Source organism: Setaria italica, chromosome II, assembly GCF_000263155.2.
Source record: "Setaria italica strain Yugu1 chromosome II, Setaria_italica_v2.0, whole genome shotgun sequence".
In the NCBI taxonomy this organism is placed as follows: Eukaryota; Viridiplantae; Streptophyta; class Magnoliopsida; order Poales; family Poaceae; genus Setaria; species Setaria italica.
Window position 1 is genome coordinate 17,580,820 of NC_028451.1, and position 22,412 is coordinate 17,603,231.

A 22,412-nucleotide genomic window follows, 5' to 3' on the forward strand; every position below is an offset into this window, starting at 1 on the left:
TCTCATGTATGGCTCAGAAGCCATACTACCCGCTGACATCATGTGGCAATCACCCTCAGTCGAACAATACGACGAAGAGTTGGCAAAAGAAACAAGGCGAACAGATCTAGACAGTCCAGAAGAAGCAAGATGCGCAGCACTAGTGCAATCTGCCAGATACCTTGACGGTTTAAGGCGTTACCACGACCGTAACGTCAAGGAACGATCTTTCAACTTGGGCGATATGGTCCTCAAGCGAATCCAAGACACAATAGGGTTGCATAAACTCAATTCACCAAGGGAGGGTCCTTACATTGTATCAAAGGTTATGGAACCTGGATCTTACAGACTGCAAGAGTTTTCAGGAGAACAAGTACCAAACTCTTGGAATATAGAACACATTTGTCACTACTACCCATAGCAGTACCCGAGTAATCGCTTCAAGGCAAAAACTCATGCTGACTACTCGAGCTAACAACTCAACTACCGACTTCAAGATACATTAGTCTTGACTCAAGATTATCAACTCCACAGCCATCACGGCCCCGGTACAAAGGTTCAACGGAGTAATTCTTTACTCAGGACCAAAGATACATCAACAAGTTACATACTAGTAAAAGTACTCGAAATACAAAAGGACTACAAGCAACTGCCTACTGGAGGGCTGCATTTAAGCCTCAGGCTTTTACAATATCACAAGGCCACTCAGGTCTGCCGACTACAATGGGAAGGGCCTACATGCAAGGAAGCTGCGCAAAATGCAGCCATATCCAGGTCCTCTACCCAAGGCAATGCCAGGAACTCTTGCATCGCAATTGCCTTGACAGTGGCAATGATGAATCCCTCGCGTTGCACCAAGAAGGAACCAAGGCTGCTCTTTTGCTAGCCTCGCCCAGCCAACCCCCTCTACGGCCACACCTCCACCTCTAAGAGAGTAGGATAAAGACCGCAACACTCATCACCTATCACTCGCGAGTTCCAGCGCGTACTCCATTGGATCACGAGCTGCAAGATGAGGCGCGCGATGAAACCTCCTACGAGGATTCTTCTAGCATCGCGGCTATCCCTACGAGCGCAGGAGTCTGTGGAGGGAAGGTGGCCTCAATCTACGAGGAATCTTCTAGCACCGGTGCACTCTTTGACGGCTCTCTACACCCAAACAACAACAACCGAAGGCAATCCATGGCTACTCAGAAACTTGGTTCGGGTCGACCTCCAGGGGATCTATTTATAGCCAAGCGCTACAACTACCACCCACCCAGGAGTTACTATGTGCCCATGATCAATGAGTCTGACGACCTCTAACTTTTCCCACATGAAAGCATTCACGCTACAAAGGACAAAAAAGTACAGTACACCTGTGCACCCTCAAAAGTAGAGTACTCGACAGCATTGTGACTACTCGAAACTCCGAACTACTCTAGCCAAGCACGACCTGCGCTCACATCATTGTCTCGGGGGCTTGGAAGGATCCGACCCTCTGTTCAGGGGTCGGGCGCACCCGACCCCGGGACCTTGGGTCGGGCGAGGCGGAGTTTTTCCCTCAAGGGGTCGGGCTCACCCGACCCCGGGACCTTGGGTCGGGTGAGACGGAGCGAACTACTCCTCACCCACATCAAGACAACTACTTCAAGCAACTAAAGAAAGAACCAGCATTCATTTCTTAAGAGTATCGTTCAAAGTACTCGAAACAACTACAAGAGTACATAAAAAAGCTCAAGGCTCCTCTGGAGAGACAAACTCCGACATCTTGGACGCAATGGGCTCCGCCTCCTCGAGGTACTGCGCATATGCTTCTTCTGTGCAGTTGCGAGCCACCCCGTCACCAGCTACCACCAAGTCCGCCCTCGGGTAGTATGACTTCACAACAGCAAGGACCTATTTGCAAACAGCTTTGCAGAGACCTGCCACTTTACCCGCCTTCAATCGCTTGACTAGCGATTGAGGTCCTGCGCCCTCTTCCACGGAGGCTATGGCATTCACCAAATCTTGAGCTGCCTCAGTCAACTCTTGGAGTTTGCCTCAGAGTCTTCCCATGGTCTGAGCATGATCTCTGCATGCCACCATGGCGATAGCAAGCATCACGCCATTCTTCATCTTCCTGTCCCGCTGATGCTCGCAAGCAGCCTGTGCTTCAGCCAGCGCGGCGCGAAGACGTTCAGCTCCATCTGCCACTCGATCATGCGCGTTTCTCCAGTCGAGGACTTGGCTCCTTGTAGCCGCCTCTTGCCTCTTGAGCTCTGCAAAATAGACAAGTTCAACCACAGCTGACTACAATCGGACATACTTGGAATATGCAAAGTACTCACCTTGATACTTTTTGTTCAAAGACTTGTAGTGGCTCTCCAGTTTTTGCTGCAGGACTTTGTGATCCGACCATTCCACAGCAAAAGACTTCGCTCCAACCTCGTGAACCCTTAAGGCTTTTGTAAGTCGGGCACATTCCTACTCCAATTGATGACTTCGTTCCTGAAGGGTCCGAGTGTGCAAAGTGTGTGAGATCAATCAAAGGCCTCACAATTACTCAATCTACGTAACAAAGCACAGGAAATTCACCTGGAAGCTCCAAAAAACATCGACGGCCCTCTGGAACTCTGAGTTAGATGGCAGGCTAAATACTGGTCTTTGAGTACTCTCCGCAAGATGAGGAGTCGCACCCAAAGTGGCACCTAAAACATTTATCATCAGTCACCTGATTGCTACGACTACAATAACAGGACTACAGAGACATACCTGGAGCAGTTGCCTCTTTGGATTTTTCCATACCCACTATAGCTAGAGATCCGCCAGTGGATGTTGATAAGGTAGCACTTCCCGAACCCGACGCGGCGGCAGGGACCTCCACCAAACGGATGACATCTTGAAGCATAGACATAGTAGCTCCAAGGCGACCGGCATCGACTTCGGGTACTTCATCAACAATCAAATCTTCCAAGGGAGCACATAAAGTAGTCGGGGGATCCGACTCTACCTCTGTCTCTACAGGGATAGTTTCCTCTGCATCTTTGCATCAAAATACGTCATTATACGACTTCAAGACAACTTAAAGATATAGACAAGACAAACAAGCTCACCGAGTTGAGTGTGGCAGAAATCGCACACGTTTCTTCTCGGCAATAGGTGGCCGAGTACTCAGCACCGCAGGAACAGCTGTCGGCGCTGTCTTCTCGCCAAGACCTGGGAAATAGAAGTCAAGACTACAATACAACTCGGACAAATGAAACTAGTCGGGACAGAAAGCTTACCACTAGCGATTACACTGGACAACAAGGAACCAGTAGCGACTACTGGCGATACCTCCTTCGCAACACCTGCTACTCTGGCGGGCAACCCCAGGACTGCCTGGTCAGTAACTGGCAGTGTGGTAGCCGGTGGAGCCTGTGCGGTCAGCTCGGGAGCTACTCTAGCATCTGTTGACGGCACTCTCTCTGGTACCTCCTCAACAGATGCAATACCGATGCCTGGGTCGGTCACCACTACTTCTCCAGAAGCAGCCTCGTCATCACCAAGTGCCGTATCAACAGCCTTTTTGAACAAGACAAAGTAGTCACAATGATTGCAAGTTCAAATTCATAAGCTACAATTAAGTACACGACTACATACCTTTGTACCTCGAGACTTCTCAAGAGTTGAAGCAGACTTAGCCGCAGATATTTTGTGGACTACTCCGCGTTTCTTCACAGGAGGGGAGGGCTCATCCTCCGACTCCTCAACAACAGTTTCCTCCTCTTCTTCCGACTGTGCCAAGTAGCCGGAAAGAACTCGAGACTACAAAAAAAACAAGTTGATATTAATAACAAATATCACACAAGTCAAAAAGTACAAGTCAAGTGCCAGAACATACCACTTCTGGCTCATACCAGGCATCATACTGCTGAAGAGCTGCAAGGATCACTGGTACTCCCTGGTAGTTCCTGAAGAACTTGGCCAGCAGCGCCTCTACATCATCATCGGATATATCCTCATCGGACATACGCGATGGATCATTAAGACCTGTGTACTCACTCCCCGAGTGAGCACGTTTCTGAAGCGGCTGGACTCTTTTCTTCAGAAAACTGGCCGCCACATTAATCCTAGTAAGATCGAGTGCCTTCAACTCGGTAATCTGCTGCATCAAGTGGTCAATCTCCAAGGTGTCTTTGGGTTCGCTCACCTAGTTCTCTACATGCTTCAGCGCGTGGCCAGTAACCACAGGCAAGCGAGGATCATGGTTCCTAATGTAGAATCACCTTTTCTTCCACTCCCCATGGGAGTCGGTCAAGTTGTACTCAATATATGCGCCCGAGTTCCTGAGTTGGAACCTGGCGCCTCCGAAGACTTCTATCCTATGTGCACTTGGCTGAGGTTTACAGCGGAACAACTTCCTAAACAACTCAAGGCTTGGAGGAACTCCCAAGTAAACTTCGCAGAGGTATACGAAAATGGACAAATGTAGCACACCATTGGGGTTCAAATGAACAAGTTGGAGCTTGTAGTACTCGAGGATACCTCTGAAGAAGTTGGAGGTGGGCACTGCCAACCCTCTCTCCATGAAGTGTGCAAGCATCACCATCTCGCTAGGGTGTTCTTCAAATTGCCACGCATTCGCAAAAGTTGGGTGCCACTCGAGCACCTCCTTCGTCTGTAGAAGCTTGGCATCGACTAGCGCCTCCACGGCTTCCTCCTTCATCACCGAATGCTGCCACGTCGCTCCAGGTGGCGGCGGCGCAGTCTAATTTGTCGGCCCCACCTTCGGCGCCAGCAACACCAGTTCCTTCCCCTTCTTGGACTTCACCTTGCCCGCCGCCGAAGCCTTGCCCTAGATCTTCTCGGGTTTCTTGCCCATCTTCTTGGAGCGCATCCGCCGATTTCAACCTCAACAAAAGGCACTCACTCTCGGATCTCTCTCAAGGAGCAGCAATGGCGGCGGTGGCACTTGCGCAAGGGAGGAAGAACAATAGATTTGATTACAGCAGGGCGTAAACTTAACCGAAAGGGGGCCCTCCGGTTTTATCTCCACCACCTCCGGATTCCTAGCGTCAGTTACGCAACTGACGGATTTTAAGCGGATTAATTGCCTTAAACACCCAACGACTACTCTTTACAACGGATTGCTGACCACTTCAATGACAGAGATCGCCTAAGTGCTCGGGGGCTACGGGTACCATACCCGATGGTTAGTTTTTTCTTTTTCAAGATTTCCAAGGGTAAAATAGGCAAAAAGTAGGATTGACCCTAAGCCTGACTCTTCGACTCAACCTAAGGCTCGGGGGCTACTCCATATGGAGTGCGATTGACATCGCACTACCATATAAAAATTCTAGGAACATAAACAACTCGAAGGAACAAGAAGAGTACCTTCCAGCCACGCGACAGTACTCAAGCACTTTGGTCCGCAACCTCTACGACGAACTACTCGGATAGTGCCCACAGTAACCAAGACTGTGGTGCATGACTACAAAGTACTCGAGGGCTTATCAGGCATGCACCCCAGGCCCACGAGTAGACCTTGGACGGCCCACTAAGGGGCGTACTCGGATATGATCAGGACAAGGGATAGGCGTATCCCACTCGGACTAGTCAAGTATGTGTATGGAAAACTACTCGGGGCATACCGAGTAGAACTCTGTAATAGTACTCGACTAGGACTCGGACTTGTAACCCTGCCTTCCCGTGTATATAAGGGCGGGCGGGGACCCCCCTCAAACAGAACAACTCTAGTTCATCCAAGATCAATACACACCAACATACAGGACGTAGGGTATTACGCGATCTAGCGGTCCGAACCTGTCTAAATCGTGTTCCTTGCGTCACCATTGATTCCTTGATTCTCGACGATCCTTACCGCACAAAAGACCACCTAGGGTACCCCCTAGGCGGGTTGCCGGTCTAAAACACGGACAGCAGGGGACTTGCCGGCCGGTGTACGGCGACGACGTGGCTAGCGAGCTCTGGCCGCCTGACCAGTGGCAGAGAGAGGAGCGGGAGGAAGGAGAAGGAGATGCTGACGCGTAGGGCCGGCTGATTTCAAACCGTTCAACTTTCCCCCACTCAAAAGACCCAGCTAGAGGCATCTAAAAGTCTCCCAAATTTGAAAGATAAAAATGCAAAGAACACAACACCGCAAGAATCACCTCAAGAGCTGCTCAGATTTTCACGCAATTTACGAAAGGAAACAGCTAAAACTGAAAGTTAAACGAATTTTTAATACGGAAAAACATCACTAAAAAATTATGTAAAAATACTGTAAAATCATCAAATTGCATCTAGTATTTAAATAAACTAACAGGAGGCACAGTTGAATAGCAAAAATTTGAGTTGCTTCACAAGTTGAATTTTCAACAATAAACAATAAATATGTGCACTTAAACAAATACATGACTATGATGATCAATTAAGCACAAATGATGCTCACAACTTTGGGACGTAAGACCTATTGCTGACGGATTCCTTTTTCTTTATTCAATCTGTCAGTAAATCAAACGGAGAAAGTTCATGGCAGTGACAGTAGGCACGCCATCGTGCGTTCCAGGGATGATAACCCGAGGATCTTGCACTTAAGCTCGTGCCTAAGTTGGGATTCCTCAGGTTAGAGCTGCCTCATGTCCTGTGCACAATCAAACCGAAGGACGAGCTCCTTGGCCATGAGAAGCTGTGCTTTGATCTATCCCACTAACAGGTGGCACTAGCTTTGTAGCTCCCGTGCTGTGTTCTTCAGCATCTGGTCGATGCTCCCGAAGGGATCCACCATAGTAGCAGGGCAGTGCCAACTTTTTTCGACTGACTCCATGAAGCCTGGGATCTTGAACCACCAATTTTCGAAGTTGAAGCGGCGCTTGGATTGAAATGCGGCATTTGTCAGGAGATGCAGTGGACAATGGTCCGACATGTCAGAGGATAGGGCCTGGAGGAAACAATTGCGGAATGTGAGCTCCTAATCCATGGACACCAGTACACGATAGTTTTTGCAGTGTCGCACACGTTCACGTTCGTTACTCCAGGTGAAACTCCTGCCATGTAGGTGTACAGCCTTCAGCTCCATCTCGTCCACGAAGCGGCAGAAACATCCCATATTCCGCCTGTTGATGTTGAGGTTGTTCCTGTCCGTAGCATCAAGGGTGAGGTTGAAGTCGCCAGCAATCATCCATGGGCAGGAGATAGAGTTTTGGATTGAACGGAGCTCTTGGAAGAACTCAATCTTGTCGATATCCGTTTGTGGACCGTATACCGAGGTGAGACACCGTTGATCGGTATCCAGTCCCAAGTCAACGAGGACGGACGTGGAGAACATTCCAATGTGCCGTGTTGCACAAGTGGCTTCCAGTTAGCGGCACGCAATAAAAACTCCACCACTGGCGCCATTCGACGGGAGGTAGGCGAAGCTTGAGAACCGCGGCCCAAGAATTTCACTAATTAGGAAGCGATCAATTACACTGAGATTTGTTTCCTGAACACATACTACTGACGCATTTGCATCAGCCACAACCTCGCGGAGCATGTCCCTGCGACTTCGTGCATTCAGTCCGCGAGCGTTCCACACAATGAATATTATGGTTTTGCTGATCCATGGGGAACCAAAACGACCAGTGATTGGGGTGAACAGTAGCGGATCAGCAGGTGCTGTGATCGCGCCACCCGCCTGCTTGGTGGCATCCATGAGGTCGTCGTCGGAGAGGGGCGCCTGCGCCACTGGGAAGATACAAAACCATCAAGATCCAACATTAACAGGCGACAACAAGCAACCAGTCAAAAAACAAAAAACATGCATGGAGGAATGCAGGACTACCTGATGGTTTTTAGTGTCACCCACCGTTTCATGGTACACCAATATTCGCATGTACACTCAGTCACAACAACGATATAATGGCATGCAAAGGTCAAAGCACACATACATAGGTCAAAAACATGCATGGAATATTTGTGGTGGTAGCATATATTCCTGGGAAACGTACTCAGTGTTCATGACTCTACTTCACATATGACAGGGATAGAGCTGTATACGTGGGACCTTTCTGAACCTGTAGACGTTTCTTCTAAAAACTTGGGTTTGCTATCCGGAAGTATTTTATTTGGGGCTTCATCTTCTATTTAAGAGAGGGCGCGAGGCTGGATGACAACAAGAGAAGTTTGAGCAGCCTTTAGAAAACTATGAACCTCAACCGGGCCAAGAGCCTAGTAATCGAAATGGATGCTTCAGCTATACTATTTCTCGTCTGCATTTCTGTTGGCTTTTTCCTTGTCCACAAAATCCTCGTCTCTGGAAAAGCCACGAGCACCAGCAATGCGCGGCGGCCTCCCGGCCCAGCAAGAGTCCCACTCCTCGGTAACATCTTGGACCTCCGTGGCGCCGAGCTGCACCACGCCCTGGCCAGGCTCGCCGGGGTGTACGGCCCTATCATGTCCTTGAAGCTCGGCACGAGCAACGCCATCGTGGTCTCCTCCGCCGCTGCCGCTCGCGACGTGCTGCAGAAGCACGACCACATCCTGGTCGGGCGGGCCGTCAACGACGCTGCGCGCGCACTTGGAAGCCACGAGCTCTCCATGTTGTGGCTCCCGGCCAGCAGCCCGCTCTTCAAGCGCCTCCGCGCCGTGTGCAACAATCACCTCTTCTCGGCACGCGGGCTGGACGCCACCAAGGCCGTGCGCGAGGAGAAGGTGAGGGAGCTGGTTGGCTTCCTCCGCAGCCGCTATGCCGGCCAGGCGGTGGAAGTCGGCAGCGTCGTGCTCTCGGGGATGCTCAACCTGATGTCCAACGTGCTCTTCTCGGAGGATGTGGCCGATCTGAGCTCGGACCATGCGCAGGAGCTCGAGACGCTGATCAATGACATGATCGAGGAGATCACCAAGCCCAACTTGTCGGACCTTTTCCCCGTGCTCGCCCCGCTTGACCTTCAGAGCCGCCGGCGGAACAACACGGTGTACATGAAGAAGCTCTATGATTTCATGGACCGTGTCATTTGTCGCCGTCAGAGTGCAGGAGGCGAAAAGAAAGTTGATTTTTTAGATGTGCTCCTCCGGCTTCACTCAGAGGATCAGTTCAGTCTTCAGTCAGTCAACTCATTTCTTTTGGTAAGGACGATTCTAAGTATTTTTTTCATCAAGACATCAATGGTAGTAAGATTATGAGTCATCAAGGCATGACATAATAGTTTAGCGTATACTTTTTTTTGTACTTATAATTTAGCATCATTGGAGGCTGCACAGCACTCTGTACGAGTTCTAGCCTACTCAGCTGAACCATTTCTTCTGCCAAGGATCTCTTCGTGGCCGGGACAGCTACGACCTCGCTTACGGTGCAGTGGACGCTGGCCGAGCTACTCCGGCATCCGGCCGTTATGTCAAAAGTGCGCGGCGAGTTGCAGGAAGTGCTCGGCGCAAAGGAGTATCCAGACGAATCCGACATCGACAAGCTGCCCTACCTCCGCACTGTGGTGATGGAGATCATGCGGCTGCACTCGCCGAGCCCTATCATGATGCCGCACGTGGCCATGGCCGACGGCGCGGAGGTCGGTGGCTTCGTGGTGCCTAAGGGCACCATAGTGATCGTCAACGTGTGGGCCATCATGCGTGATCCGGCGTCTTGGGAGCAGCCGGAGGCGTTCATGCCGGAGAGGTTCCGAGGGACGGGTCTGGATTTCCGGGGCGGGGACACGGCGTTCCTGCCATTTGGGTCTGGGAGGAGGCTGTGCCCTGGGATGCCGATGGCGACGAGGTCGCTGACGCTGATCCTTGCATCTGTGCTGCACGCGTTCGAGTGGAGTCTACACGACGGGATGCAACCGTGCGATGTGGATGTCAGGGAACGATTCTCCACGTCCCTTAACATGGTTACACCACTAAAGGCCGTGCCAACGCCAGTTTGCCACTGATGCATGCACTGATAAATATCTCGGTTCTCAATTGTCAGGCGGCTCCACAAATCGTATTTTTATATAAGAATATACATATGCAGACTATGTAATGTCATCAAGACCAATCTAAATAAAAACACTTTCGTGAATGAAGATGATGAACAGCTATCTGTGTCCCATGCATGCCATGTGATGTCGGTGCCTTTTGTAGTTGGATGCATGCTGTTGGACTTGGGGCGTGATGGACGACATAGCACGGGTCAGTTGGGTGGTGTTGGAGCCTAAACGTGGCAGCAATGCCGACCAGCCTGGCGGATCTCGGGCGGTCGGAGGAGTCGGCACGGTTGTTGGCGCAGTCGGGGCGATCGTTGGCGTGGTCGGCGCGATCCCTGGCGTGGTCAGGGTGATCATTGGCGTGGTTGGTGCGGTCGGGGAGGTCGCCGGCGCGGTCGGGGTGGTCGCCGGTGCGGTCGGGCAGTCGCTGGCGCGGTTGGCACGGTTGCTAGCGCGGTCGGGCAGTCGCAGGCATGGTCGGCGCGGACGCCGGTGTAGTTGAGCGGTCCCTGGCACGGTCGGTGTGATCGCTGGCGCGGTCAGCTGGGTCGCTGGCACGGTCGGGCGCTTGCTGGCGCGGTCGGCTTGGTCAGAATCCCAGGCGGGCCTGGTGCAATCCCTCATGCAGGCGCGTACGTCGTCGAAGTCGTGGGTAGGAACGTATCCACGCGCGCTACGGCCCTCCACACGTTAAACCAAGAGTCTGGGACGAATATTAGAGTCCTGGCCGAATTGAAGTTGAAACGAGACTTCCTTACAGGAAAAGACCTCCCACCCTATAAATATAAAGGGTCCTGGCCGATTGAGGATCATCATCCAATCGACAAACACTTTTATCTATCTTTTTATCTCCAAACCCTAGCTTTTCCAACCACCTTGCTTTCCTCCTGTGTCCCAATAACTTTTGAGGATGTTCTGAGTGGCCTGACTGATCTTAGAGCAACCCTAGGCTCGCCAACTTCGACGGGGTCCCTCCCGAGATGGTGAATGTAGGATTTCGTGGTCCCTCTGCGAGGACCGGCCTGACTGGACCCCCTGACCGGATGGACTAGTCAGGTGCAGAAGCCCCGACAAGGTGATCTTTTGATCTACGCAAGAACAAGCGTGCTCATGTGTTGGCTAGAAAAAGCGCCAACACATTTTGGTGACTCCGCTGGGGAAAAAGATCTAAAAACCATTCTAGAAAACCCTAGCAAGATGGGATCTACTACAGAGATTAACAAAAACAATATCATCGAGGCTTCTGTGGAGGATCTCAGCAAGGAGCAGCGGAACATCGCGGTGCTCCAACACTACGTGAAGATGCGGTATCTAGTGGGCTTCAAGAAAGATCGCAAGGGCAAAGCGAGAAGAGCACGAGACTTCGAGATGCCCATGATCAAGATGAATGATAACATGATCGAGGAAGTATCCATTGTAAGTAACTTCCCCCTCGATCAATATGCTATCAACGAAGAGTTCATAAGAGCCTTTAAAGTTCAGAATCAGATTCCTACTTCTTTGGTAGATCGCTTGAACCAACTTGTGGAAGGTAGATCTGTTGAATCTAATAAAAACGATTCTTCTCAAGTTGATTTGCGTGGGGTCATGCCTATGAGTCCATCGGCAGACCTAGGGGCTACCCCCGAAAACCCTAAATATGGCACGCCATTGAACTTTTATGCAGGACAGACGCCGCCCCGGGTCCAACCGCCAAAGCCGAACACGGCTAAAGCAGTCAAACAAGTTCAGGCAGGCGGTCTGACCGGTCAGGCCTGTCATGCTGGCCAGTTTGCGATTGTCCCTGAATCCCCTATGTTGCTTGCTCTTGTGCCTAGTTTGGTCATTCCTAACCATACTAGCGAGCTTGGAGTGAATACTCCCTCGGTTAGCACAATAGCATACACGTCGCCCCCGATATCTAATACCATTGTTGCTTCTAGGGGTATTTCAAATGATGTGTTTTTTTATTTACATCGCATTCAGAATGGCAATCCACCCTACCTGAATGTTATGAATACATCAGCGCCAATGCTACAAGAGCCAAATCCTTATAGTGAGGTCAGAAAATGTAAAGAGGAAATTTTGGCTATGATTCAAAGAAAGTTCGGCATAGATACAGGCAATTCGAAGTTGTATCAAAAACCATATCATGCTGATTTTGACTATGTCCCATATCCTATCAGCTGGCGCATGCCCGATTTTGTTAAATTTAGTGGCGAAGATAACCAAACTACCTGGGAGCACATTAGTCAATATCTTGCTCAACTAGGCGAAGCTGGTTATTATAATGCTTTGAGAGCATGTTTATTTTCTTTGCCATTAACTGGAACCGCTTTCGCTTGGTATTTTTCTTTGGCTCCTGGCTCTATTGATTCATGGGATCAATTGGAGCAAAAGTTCCATGATCACTTTTACACCGGGAATTTCCAATTAAAATTGATAGATTTAGCATTGGTTAGGCAAGGCAAAGAGGAATCTATTTTTGATTACATGAAACGATTCAAAGAAACTAAAAACCGATGCTTTAATTTCTCACTTTCCAATAATGATTTGGCCGATCTTGCTCTTAAGGGTTTAAAATCATCTATTAGGGATTGGCTAGAGGGTTTCGAGCTTCATACCATTGCACAAGTAATCATGAAGGCTTTGACAATGGAACTTAGGCTTGCTAAGGAAAAAGATAGCTTCAAGTCTTGTCGGTCTAACATGCATGCTATTGAATATGATTCCGATAGCTCGAACGACGATGACAATGAAGTTTATGTTACTGAATTTGTGTGGCCTTCTAAAGCTAAATCATATTCTTGTGTGTCTCTTAAGCCGGCCCATAATTGTTGGCAAGAAGAAGTGAAATTTACTTTTGATGTTTCCAAGTGCGATCGTATTTTTGATGAGTTGCTTAAACTTGTACATCTAAAAAAAATCTCATACTATTCCTCCACTTGAAGAGTTGAAGAGGAAAGCATATTGTAAGTTTCATAATATTTCTTCTCATGCAACTAATGATTGCAATGTGTGTCGTCGACAGGTTCAATCAGCTATAAATGAAGGCCGTTTGATGTTTCATGAGATGCAAGTGGACAAGACACCGTTTTCTGTTAACACCATGGACATACAGTAGCCCAAGGTACTGGTTCAGCCGCATCAAGCCAAAGCTGCTAAAGGCAAGGATGTTGTGATCAGGGAAGAGAAGCTCGATTTGAGGGGAAAAGAGTTGACTAGGGAAGTGGTGTATGAAAAGACTCCAGATGGCAGAGAGTCATTTAAAATTATTGTGAAAGCTTCTGTACACGAGGGGCAAGCAACGTCCATGGCATCTTGTCAAAAGTCGTTCAAATCTACTAGGCAGACTGAGCCGGTCAAGCCGGTGCAAGGGGCCGGTCAGACCGGTCAGCTATAGGAATGCCCCAGAATGCTGAAACCAAAGTGTCCAGAGATTCGTACTTGGAAGCTTAATGTGGTAAAAGATCAAGAGAGTAGCCCCAGGGAAAAGGTCACCTTTGATATACTTCTGGATAAATATTCCAAGCAAAAGGCCGTTACAAGTGATTGGCCAATAAAAAAGAGAATGAGGTCACCTACTCATAAAGAGAGGCAAGATTCACCAACAAGAGCGATGGCAAGATAGAGAAGTGACCAAGCTCAACCAAAGCAGTACCCCTCCACATCTTGGGCCCCTCCGGCATCAAATCCCCGAAGCCTAGTGTGGGATGACAATAGGGTAATCTGGGTGCCTTACCAGTCCGTACAGCAACCATCTTTCCATCCTGAATGGGGAGAATCAAGGAAGTCGGTTTTGGACAGGATCTCACGCCTCATGCAAGGTTGGTGGGCACCCCGCTCATCTGGTCACAGTGCACAGACCTGATCGGTCTGATTGGTCTACACCAACTAGTCAGACCGGCCTGTCCAGACACCTAAAACGCCTCCTCCAAAGCAAGTGTATCGTCCTAAGAAGGAGGGGGAGGTTAAGAAGATGAAAACAGACTCAGGGAAAGATACATAGAAAGCTATTATCCAAATTGGGTCTAGGGATGTCCCCGTTGAGAATAGTGCCAAAAGACCTGTTGGTATAGACAATCTGGTCATGTCAACTGTTCAGAAGGCTCTTGCTACTAATAATCATGAGGCTAGTAGCGGTAGTTCAAGCTCCAAATATTTCTTGCCAAGTTGGTGTCCTCCCGGGTTGACTTGCCCCCAAAGGAGGAAGATGCAAAAGTTAAGGCTGCAAGAAAAGAGGGAACAGGAGCTAGAGAAGCAAAGGGACGAAGCATTCAGCAAGTATAGGCCCATGGTGTTGGTGTTTTAACCTAGCAACCTACCTAAGTAGTATCCGAGGTAGAGTTTTTGGTTGGTGGGCATTGCCGAAATCAGGAACTTGATGGTGTACGTAGGCACGCGATTTAGACAGGTTCGGGCCGCTAGATCGCATAATACCCTACGTCCTGTATGTTGTTTTCTTGTATTGGATTGAACTTGTTTTGAGGGGGTCCCTACCCGCCTTTATATACTAGGGGAGCAGGGTTACAGGGTAGTTGTCGTACAGGAGTACTAGTTTGATTTGACTAGAGAGTTCTACTCTAACTCGGAGGAGTAGTTTCCATGTCTTCGACTAGTCCTCTGGAGTCCATGTAGACTACACCACCCTATACCGTAGTCTCCATGTCTTGATACGATTTGCTGTATGTCTCCTAGTGTGGATCCGTACAGGTCTTCCAGTGGGCCCATAGGTGTATGGCTGACACATGATCCCTCAGAAAAAGGAGTGGAGAGTCAAGGCAGATGCACCAACTCTACCGGTAAGACCGGTTGAGGCGCCAGCACTAGCGCCTGAACTAGTCGGGCCGGTCGGGGGGTCGGTCTGTGGCAGAACCACCCAAATTAACCTGACTAAAGTGTACTCAACATCACCTCATATGCGAGCAGACACTTTAATCAAGTTAAAATGGCAGTCGATCGGGTTTCACCCGATAAAACCACGTGTCTCGGATTGAAACAAAGCATACTCACAAGAGGTTGAGTCCAGAGATTACAAAAATCCAAGTAGATTAATACAGGTCCCAACTTCATTTATTACAACTCAAGAGTTCAAAAGCATAAAGGTAGAGGTTTAGAGTTTAAAAGCAGCAGAAAAGTAAACAATAGTCTAACATCAATTCAAAATACCATGGTGAAACCTACCATGATATCAATCACCATGATCCTCACCGACCGAGGACGGATCCCACTTGACAGTCCAACCCGGAGGGAGTTGAGACGGCCGAGTCACACTAGCAACCAAGCAAACAACAGCACTTGAAAAAGATAGCTACAAGCAAGGTTGAGTATACTAATACTCACCAAGGCTTACCCATCAGGTGGTAACTACTCGACTGACTCCTAGACATGCAAGGCTTTTTGGCTAAGGGGTTTGTTTTGCCAAAAGCTTCTAAAGTAGGTCCTTACTTTCAAGTTTTATCATCAGGTTCTAGTTGATTATCCAGTCTAGGTAAGCACCCATTCTAACCAAGCATGCCAAACAAACAATTTAATCAAGCATCAATATTAATCATCATCCTTTGTTCCACTTCTTACTCTGTGCAGAATAGTGATCAAGCAGTCTCAAACTATGAGAGGCAGACGATTCGAATCGAGTTTCTTAACCTTGCAAGGTGAACCTAACTGTGGTGGAACACCTCAGATTAACTCAACTAAAGCATGGTTAAGTCACTTAACACGCGATCCGCCTGCCTTAATCAAGTTAACTCGATGTGCTGTCGGATTTCATCCGATTTAACCACTTAACAGGACCGAGTTAGCATAGCTCACACGAAGGTGAGTGGTTCCAAAGAATACAACAAATCCACCATTTGATTAACAATCATGACACACTGGTTAAAAATCAGAGTTTTACAAGTTCTGAAGGAAACAACAGAAGGTAAAAGCGTCGGGTCGGATGTCCCTGGTGAGGCCAGACAGGACATCAATGATCCCATTCCCCGCGATCCGAGGAAGGATCCCACTCGACCGTCCACCCAGGAGGAAGCTGGGGCGGCCAAGTGCTAATAGCAAGCTCGGAGGTTTCAACTTCACCTGAAAAGAGAAGCCACAAACAAGGCTGAGCTGCTAAGCTCAACAAGACTTAACCGACTGGTGAAAAGCTACTTCCCCACTTCTAGACATGCAAGGCTCTTTGGCTGAGGGGTTTTTGGTTACCAAAAGCGACTATGTTAGGTCCTTGCTTTCAAAGTTTTAGCTCAGATTCTAAGTTCATTGACCAGTCAATGTTGGCAACTTACACTAAGCAAACATAGATCAACTTGATGTATACAAGCTTAACATCAAGACCATGTCATCATCAGACTCCTTTATTACTCAGTGTAGCATAGCGATCAAGCAGTCTCAAACTGTGAGAGGCAGACGAATCGATTCGAGTTCTTTAACCGTGCATGGTGAACCTAACCTCACAACATCCACGCTCCACCAAGGGTCGCTTCCTGTGTTGGCCTTCCCCATCAATTCCCTAACCCGTGTCAGGCCCACTTCCCTTGGTGCAAGGTTCCACAGACCCGGCCTTTGCCGTTCTATGACAACACTTGCCACCACGTGCGGCCGAAGGGGAACTTCGTTCCAGGGATAGTGGATCGAACCGCTCACGTCTAGGTTCAATCAGGTACTAGGCTTCCCCATCCCATAATAGGTATGAGATTAGTACTTTCAAACACTTGATCACGAACACCACCACTATCAGGCCTTAACAGATTGAGTAAACAGACGGAGCGATCAGCCGACCACCAAAAGAGTTCACCAAAACCCTGCCCCGTCCATTGTCCTTATAGTTGTAAACAGAAGAGAACATCCAACTCCTATAACTCACGAGTGATAGGAAACCACTCGACTTTTACCAAGTCCTATTAAGCATTGCAACTACTTGAACCCAACAGACTAGTGTTCAGATCAAAGGAACTATGTCATGCATCTAGGCTTGCAAACAACTCCTATACGTAAATGCACATTCATGAGAAGGAAGGCATGTGCAAGTTTAGAAAGTTGGGTGCATGCTCCGGGGCTTGCCTTCAAGCGGAGGGGAGGGAAACTGGTCTTCAGCGGTTGCTGCTTCGACTTCTGGGATTGGTGGCTCTGCTACAGCTCCGTCTTCAGGCGCCGGGTGTAGCTCGTAGGTGCTGTCGGCGAGTTGTAACTCTACACGAATGCAAATGCAGGAGTTAGCCTATAGATGGTTATTGCAACAACACTTGCAAGTTAAAGCTCAGACACTTGTAGCAAAGCTACAGAAAAGGTGGGGGAGCTCAACTTTAGTTGGTGGAGAATAGGATAAAAGGGTCGGATGGCGGTAAACTTGAGATCTGACCCTTAAAGTTAAGGAATAACTATGCCGGGGTCCTCAGACTTAACACAGAGAAGTCCCCGATATTTTACACAGATACCCTCTAGTTAAGGAAAAGATACAGTTGAGCCCTCGGGCAAGGTGGATAAGGGTCGGCGAACAGACAGGGTCAGGCAAGGCGGAAAAAAGGGGTTGGGCGAACCGGAAAGGGGTCGGCAACTTACCTTCAGGTCTACCAGTGAAGGTTTTGGGGTCGAGAAGGAACAGACTTGGGCGGAAAGGCTAAAGCGCTAAGGCTTGGGCGGCGGCGAGGTTTGACGGTGCTCCGGCGGCGATGGAGCTTCTTGTGGGCAACAAGAAAGCTCTAGCACAGCACGGAGGAGCAGACGACTTGGTGGATTGGGGAGAAGCGGGTTTGAGCGGAGAGGGGAACTTCTCAAGAGTTCAACGGGAGTGCTTAAGTGCGCTCAGAGTAGGGGTAGCGAAACAGCGATGGTGAACGAAACTCCGGTGGGACTTTGGTATGCCTTTTTATAGCTGCGCGGAAGAGAGAGATTTTCGAGCAGCACGAAGACCAGGAGTGCGCTGCCATAGCGGCAATTGAGCGGCGATGGGCGGTGGAACAGGACCTTAGAGATAGAGTCTTTGGCTATTGGGCACTAGAGACAAGGCTGGCGCAGGCGCGACTTTGCCGGAATTTAGATTTGGCGGAGGCGGGCGTGGTCTGGTCGCGTTGAGCGGCGGATTTGACTGGCGTGTGACAGGGAGAAGAGCGCTGCCATCGAGGTTGCAGCAGGCGAAGTGACAGGGTGAGCGCGAAATAGCGGCTTGTCAAGGCACATTACTATCAAGGCGGAAAAAGGAGCTGTCGCGGCCGGAGTCGGGCTTGGCGAGGGAGGCATCATTGCGCAGCGAGCTTGTGGGCAGCGCGACTGTGGAGAGGCGGAAAAACCGGAAGGCATCGGGGCTTGCAACCAGGGATTCAGGTGAGATGATGGGCACGGGTCGCGAGGCGGTCTGACGCAGCAGCGGCAAAACTTTGCCACGGCGGCGACGGGGCACCTTGGCGTGGCCGGCGAGGGCGCGAGCGAGACGAGGCGAGGCAGAAGGGGTTGCAGGGGGCTTCCACTGCGATTGGGGAGGAGGGCGCGCTGATCCATCCTGTCGCGGCCGGTGACTGGGCGAGGCGGCGGGCGTCGGAGAGATCAAGCCACGCGGCAGGGGAGCTCTGAAGCGGGCGCATGCTGCTCAGGTGCGTCTGCCTCGAGAGAACCAGGGAAAGATTTGCGGCTCCACCAGTTAGTCTTGGGTTCTCCACTGCTCCAAGATTGGAAGGAACACTGCCTTTGGACTTAGAAAGAACCGGCGGTTTTGGGTTGGGTTTTCAGGGGTCGGGACTGAGAACCGGACCTTGAGCGCTTAAGCTACGAAAAGGTGAGTCAGCGGGATTAGGGACTTTGATTGAAGATTAACTCGGCTGATTAACCAAGGTCGTTACAGCCTACCCCCCTTAAAAAGAATCTCATCCTGAGATTTGGGTCTAAGGGTAACCAGTGGGGGTGTGCAGTCCTTACCTCCTTGGTTGGAAAGAAAACTTTGGAAGTGTTTGTTAGATACTCTTCTGTTTCCCAGGTTGCTTCTTCCTCTGTGTGGTTGTTCCATAGTATCTTGTACATTTTCACAGTCTATCGTCGGGTATGTCTCTCTTTTCGGTCGAGGACCTTGGCTGGATACTCGGTGTAAGTTAGGTCGGGCTCGATTTGAAGTTGCTCCTGTTCCAAGACCTCAGTTGGAACTTGGACACACTTCTTCAGTTGGGATACATGGAAAACATCATGTATGGCCGAAAGCTAATCTAGGAGTTGGATCTGGTAAGCAACGGGTCCACAAATTTCCACAATCTCATAAGGACCAATGTAACGGGGAGCCAATTTTCCATTTATTCCAAACCGTTGCACTCCTTTGGTCGGGGAGACTAGAAGATATACGTGATCACCAATGTCAAATTGCAAGGGTCTCCTTCTCCTGTCGGAGTAACTCTTCTGTCGAGATTGGGCGGCCTTGAGATTGGCTTGGATTATCCTCACTTGCTTTTCTGCTTCTACTACTAAATCAGGGCCATAGGTCTGTCTTTCGCGAAATTGTGACCAATTCAACGGTGTCCGACATTTCCGACCATATAGGGCTTCAAACAGTGCCATCTTCAAGCTAGTCTGGTAGCTGTTGTTATAGGAAAACTCTGCTAGGGGTAAGCACTTATCCCAATTCTTGTCATAATGGATGACACAAGCTCTCAACATATCTTCAAGGATCTGATTTACTCTTTCGGTCTGACCATCGGTTTGGGGATGATAGGTAGAGCTATGAATGAGCTTGGTGCCAAAAGATGCTTGCAGTTGTTCCTAAAAACGCGCTACAAACTGAACACCTCGATCAGATATGATTGTCCTAGGCACACCGTGCAGGGAAACAATGCGGTCAAGATACAACTCTGCATATTTCTTGGTCAGGTAGGTGGTGTGAACAGGAAGAAAGTGGCCAGACTTGGTAAGATGATCCACAATAACCCAAATGGAGTCATGTCACTGCGATGTAAGGGGCAGTCCAACAATGAAGTCCATGCTGATGTCTTCCCATTTCGAAGAGGGAATAGGTAGGGGTTGCAGGGTACCTGCTATCTTCAAATGGCTGGCTTTGACACGTTGGCAAGTGTCACATTCCGAAACATAGCATGCAATCTCTGGCTTCATTCCACTCCACCAGAAAGTTTGACGGAGATCATGATACATCTTATTGCTGTCAGGATGGATCAAGAACTTGGAGAGATGAGCTTCATCTACGATTTGCTTTTTCAGATTGGGGTCGTATGGTACAACAAGTCGATTTCCATAATACACTCTCCCATTCTCATCTTGTCGGAATTGCTTGTACCCTTCATCCTTCCATGAAATCTTCCTTTTGATTCGCCTTACATCCTCATCCTCTAACTGTGCGGACCCAATTTGGTCCTCTATAACAGACTCAAGAGATATATGGCCGAGGGTTCCGTGGGAAACAATTTCCAAACTGAGCTTTCCCATTTCCTGGCACAGGGTTTCTGTGAAGTTGGTTGCCATCAAGCAATTGCAATGAGTCTTGCAGCTAAGAGCATCGGCCACGACGTTGGCCTTGCCTGGGTGATAATGCACTTCCAAATCATAATCCTTTATCAACTCCAACCACCTTCTTTGGCGCATGTTGAGGTCGGCCTGAGTGAAGATGTACTTAAGACTCTTGTGATCGGTGTAGATATTGCAGTGGGTGCCCATCAGATAGTGTCTCCATATCTTTAAGGCATGAATCATTGCTGCCAACTCAAGATCATGGGTCGGATAGTTTAGCTCATGAGGTCGCAACGCCCACGAGGTATAGGCAATGACTCGGTGGTCTTGCATAAGAACACACCCAAGTCCAGTGCCAGAGGCGTCGCAGTACACGTCAAACGGTCTGGAAGGGTCGGGTTGAGCTAAAACTGGAGCTAAGGTCAGCAGGTGTTTCAAGGTGTCGAAAGCTTCTTTACACTTGTTGTTCCACACAAATTTGACCTTCTTTTTCAACAGCTCAGTCATCGGCTTGGCTATCTTGGAGAAATTCGGGATGAAACGCTGATAGTAGCCTGCTAGTCCAAGAAAACTTTGGATCTGGTGAACTGAAGTGGGTGGCTTCTAGTCCATGACTTCCTGTACCTTGCTGGGGTCAACTGCTATGCCATTCCGAGAGATGGTGTGTCCCAAGAACTTGACACTCTCTAACCAGAATTCACACTTGGAGAATTTGGCATGGAGCTGATGATCTCTCAACCATTGAAGAACCACATGAAGATGTTCGGCATGTTCTTCTTCACACTTAGAGTACACCAGAATATCATCAATGAACACCACCACGAACTTGTCCAGTTCGGGCATGAACACCAAATTCATGAGATACATAAAATAGGCGGGTGCATTGGTGAGTCCAAAAGACATAACCAGGTACTCGTAGAGTCCATATCTTGTGGAGAAAGCAGTTTTGGAAATGTCACAGGGTCTGATCTTGATTTGGTGGTAACCGGAATGAAGATCAATCTTGGAGAACACTCTGGCTCCAGCTAATTGATCAAACGGAACATCAATGCGGGGAAGTGGATACTTGTTCTTGATAGTCACCGCATTGAGGGGTCGGTAGTCCACACACATGCGCAGACTTTCATCCTTCTTCTTCATGAACAGGGCTGGGCAACCCTAGGGTGAAGTACTGGGTCGGATGAAGCCTTTCTCCAATAGATCATGCAACTAGGTTTTTAACTCGGCCAGCTCAGCGGGTGGCATCCGATAAGGTCTCTTTGATATCGGAGCGGTGTCGGGCTGCAGTTCAATGGCGAACTCGATATCTCTATCTAGCGGCATGCCGGGTAAGTCATCTGGGAACACATCCGAGTACTCACGGATAACAGGAAGGTTTTCTATCCGGGCTTCTGATACAGGATACGCACAAGGAGTTGCGTACTCAGGGTGGGTCAAGGATATGGTAGAGCTGCCATGCAAGGGTGAGTTGATGTGGAGAGCTCGGGTAGCTACATCTAGAACCACTTGGTGTCGGGTCATCCAATCCATCCCCAAGATGATATCTATTCCTTCCAGGTGAAGGATGATGAGATTCTCCCTAAAAAGAGTTTGGCCTAGCTGGATAGGTACAAGGTTAACTATCTTGTCTGAGGCTATCTTCCCTCCCGGGGTAGAGATCACATATGACCCTTTAGTGCGACCAATGCTCAGATTACATCTCTCACCAGTCTTATTCCTGATGAAGCTATGGGATGCTCCCGAATCAAACAAAACAACAACAGTTTGATTATGGACAAGGAAGGTACCTGTCATCACTAGCGCGCCTTCGGGGAGCTCGGTCAGGCTGGTGTAGTTGAGCCGACCTTGGCGAACTTGCACCTTGGGCCTTCTTCCTCTGTTGGTCATGGTGTTTTGGCCAGGCCGCTGATTCTTGTTCCTAGGGCAGTCCTTGGCAAAGTGCCCTTCATTTCTGCAGGTGAAACAGCGGTTGCCATTTACAAGGTGCGGCGATGGTAAGGTCGACCGGGGCGCCTGTAGTTGGAAACTGGGGAAACAAGGTGCCACGGGTGGTGGAGGGTGAGCAATCCATCATCCCGACTGCTATGGCCTGTGAGGCACCTGAGGGGGAACCATCCTGAATCGTCGAGCGGGCGGGCT

At 49.3% G+C, this 22,412-nt stretch overlaps 1 protein-coding gene across 1 annotated transcript; it reads left to right on the plus strand.

Moving 5' to 3' along the window:
- Nucleotides 1–8,075: 8,075 nt before the first annotated feature.
- Nucleotides 8,076–9,973, plus strand: LOC101774126 (cytochrome P450 76M5). Its single transcript, XM_004956262.3, has 2 exons — nucleotides 8,076–9,027; nucleotides 9,213–9,973. Exons 1-2 carry the CDS (start codon nucleotides 8,107–8,109, stop codon nucleotides 9,825–9,827), a joined length of 1,536 nt encoding a protein of 511 aa, XP_004956319.1. The 5' UTR covers nucleotides 8,076–8,106; the 3' UTR covers nucleotides 9,828–9,973.
- The last annotated feature ends 12,439 nt before the right edge of the window (nucleotides 9,974–22,412 follow it).